The sequence below is a fragment of the Triticum aestivum genome, unplaced genomic scaffold (assembly GCF_018294505.1).
Source record: "Triticum aestivum cultivar Chinese Spring unplaced genomic scaffold, IWGSC CS RefSeq v2.1 scaffold251162, whole genome shotgun sequence".
NCBI classification, from domain to species: domain Eukaryota; kingdom Viridiplantae; phylum Streptophyta; class Magnoliopsida; order Poales; family Poaceae; genus Triticum; species Triticum aestivum.
Window position 1 is genome coordinate 1 of NW_025235200.1, and position 2905 is coordinate 2905.

General features: G+C 52.3%; 1 protein-coding gene across 1 annotated transcript; it reads left to right on the forward strand.

The window, feature by feature from the left end:
• Window positions 1-1446: 1446 nt before the first annotated feature.
• Window positions 1447-2305, forward strand: LOC123176266 (uncharacterized; the record flags this gene model as incomplete). Its single annotated transcript, XM_044590560.1, is given in 1 exon segment — window positions 1447-2305. A coding segment is annotated over 1 exon segment (836 nt), but the record flags the coding sequence as incomplete, so codon positions are not given.
• Window positions 2306-2905: the final 600 nt, after the last annotated feature.

Genomic DNA, 2905 nt, shown 5'->3' on the forward strand with positions numbered 1-2905 from the left:
AGCCTGGCCGCGCCCGTGTGTACGCGTGCGAGGGAGGGGAGGCGTCGGCGCCGCCCCGTGAAGCGCCGCCCGTGAGTGAAGGAATCAATGGCAAGGCTGACCGGCGGCAGCCTTGCCATTGATTCCCCGCGGAAACCGAGGCCGTTGGGGGGAGACGAGGCGCCGAGTCGCTGACGCGGCTGGCCCGCGGCTTCTTCGCGCCAAAACAACTCGCCCCGGCGCCCCCGGGCGCCCCCCAGCGCGCCGGGTTCGGGCTGGGTCCGCCGGCGCTGTTTTCGGCCCAAGCCGGCGATTTTCGGCGTCCTGGGGGAGCGACTGGGCCGTTTTTTCGGCGCCGGCGCGAAAAGATCGCCTGGGGAGGCCTTCTTGGGGGCGCGGCTGGAGATGCCCTAATGTAGCAAGATGCTTTTGGATACTCTAGTATTATTTCAAGTTGGATTTCAGCGTCCTTTGGCTTATGCACGTGTTTGTGCTTGGCAGCTCTTGTCTATAACCATGACAGCTTCAGCCGAAACTTGTGTGTTTGAGTGTGCTTCTTGGTTGTAGCTTAGAAAGCGTGCGAGCGCCGTCGATCACGATCCACCTGTGCGCCCTCCCTTTTTTTTCTCATTTGCATTGAGATTAATAGCAGGAAATTAATGGGAGAAGTGCAGCGCTGATGGAAATAACTGTTGCACTGAAAGAGACCAGACTAGGGAGAGAAAAACGTTATTTGGCCTAAGGCTGGTTGTAATGGGGAGTATCATATACTAGTATCATACATATGACACTAGTGTATGATACTACCTCCATAATGCATAGTATCATATATTAGCATCATGTAGTACTTTATTTATTGTCATGTATGACACATAGTAGCATAGCATTTATTATAATACAGTATGATGATATGATACTCAACCATCTCTTTGTTGATTTAATTTTATGACACCTCATCAAAATTGCCTAGTTGGCATGCATGATACTAACTATGATACTATCATTACGACCCGCCACTGTATTACAGCAAGTTGCTCGAGATTTTCTTTTAATAAAAGCAACAAATGCTGGACTGGCAAATTTTTGCACAGAGAGAAAGTTGAGTCGTTGTTTGGATGGAAGAGAAGTGTGATGGCAAATGAACCCTTGAAGCACAGTTTTGCTTTTGGCGTTTACGATTGATATTATTGGTGTAGAAATTTGGATACGAGTGAGGCAGAGGGCTCGTCAGTCTCGCACCACCAGTTTTGTGCTGAAGAAACAGGACCAGCGGGCTTGCACGCCGGTGTTACTAGTTAGTCCGGTTAGGATTAGTAGTACGTACGTGTTCATGTTGAGTCCGGCTCCAGCTAGGAGTTTGCTTGCCTGTATCCGTGTAGGTTTAGAGGATTTGTGTTAGATCCGTCAGGTCGGCTGTTATATACTACTATATGTGTAAAGTTTGTATCGTGAGGACAAGGAGAACAGCTTGCACTGAGACGTATCTTTCAATGAGCCACCTCCAACGCGGCGAGGGTGGCGCCGGCCGCCGCTGCACAGCGCGCCTCCGTTACCAGATCCATGCGAGCGACGAGGGATCCGGACCGGCTCGCTCACGCACCACGCGCCTCCATCCCCAAATCAAACACGACGAGGATGGCGCCGGAGTGGCCTGCAACCGCCGCAGCCGTAAGCGCCACCATCGGCGCGGTAAGCGCCTCCGCGCCCGGACCCACGCTAGCGAGGAGGGCGACGGCACCTCGCGGGAGACACCTGCCTCCCTGCCGGACAGCGAAGATATGCTCCGGGAGATCCTCCTCCGGCTCCCCCTGGACCTATACTCTCTCCCCCGCGCCTCCGCCGTGTGCAAGCAGTGGCGAGGCATCCTCGCCGACCCCAAGTTCCTCCGCCGGTTCTACGCGCACCACCGCAAGCCGCCCCTCCTTGGCTTCTTCCATTACGGCAGCACACAGATTGCGTTCATGCCCGTCCTGGCCCCTGCTCCCGACCGCATCACCCCTGGGCGCTTCTCCCTTGGACACTATAGCAAATGCATCCTGCTTGATTCTCGCCACGGCCGCGCCCTCGTCTTAGACTTGCAGCATGAAGAGGTCGTCGTTTGTGACCCTATCACCAACAAACATCACCGCGTGCCCATTCCGCCTGAGTTCACCGAATGCTTCTTTAACGCGGCAGTGCTTTGTGCTGCTAGCTACCAGGGCCATGTGCACGGCGGCTGCCACTTATGCCCCTTCAAGGTGGTCTTGGTGTCCTATAGAGACAATACGCACCCCTATGCAAGCGTTTACTCCTCGGAGACTACCACATGGGGCAATGTCATCTCAACTGAGGCTTCAGATGATACTGTATTTGGTGCTTGTCGTAGCACCCTTGTAGATAATGTCCTTTACTGGCCAGCTAAGGAAAAGGGAGACGACATAGTTGAGTTTGATTTGGGCACGCAGAACCTTAGCGTTATCAAGGGTCCTCAAGGTATGAATATGAATGATTTCGACAACTTTCATATCATTGACGCAGAGGATGGCGTTGTTGGTCTTGTCGCCTTGTCTCGCCTTGACCTTCAAATGTGGCGGAGGAAGGTCAATTGTCGGGGTGTTGCCATATGGTTGCTGTGGAAGACTGTTTCATTGCGTGAACTTCTTAAGATCCCTCCTTGGACTATGAGAAGGATTGAACCGCTCAAAATGGTGGGTTATGATGAGGATACCGATGTAATCTTTTTAGAGAGGCACGATAGTGTGTATATGGTTCAGCCAAAGTCAATGCAAGCCAGGAAACTTAATGGCATCAGCTCTACATATTACTGCTATACTTTAGCGAGTATCTGTCCACTAGGTGATTGATCATCCTTGGTCTTTATATATAGAGAAAAGTATACTTTTCGTCCCTCAACTCTTGGTGAAGTCTAGATTTGGTCCCTCAATTC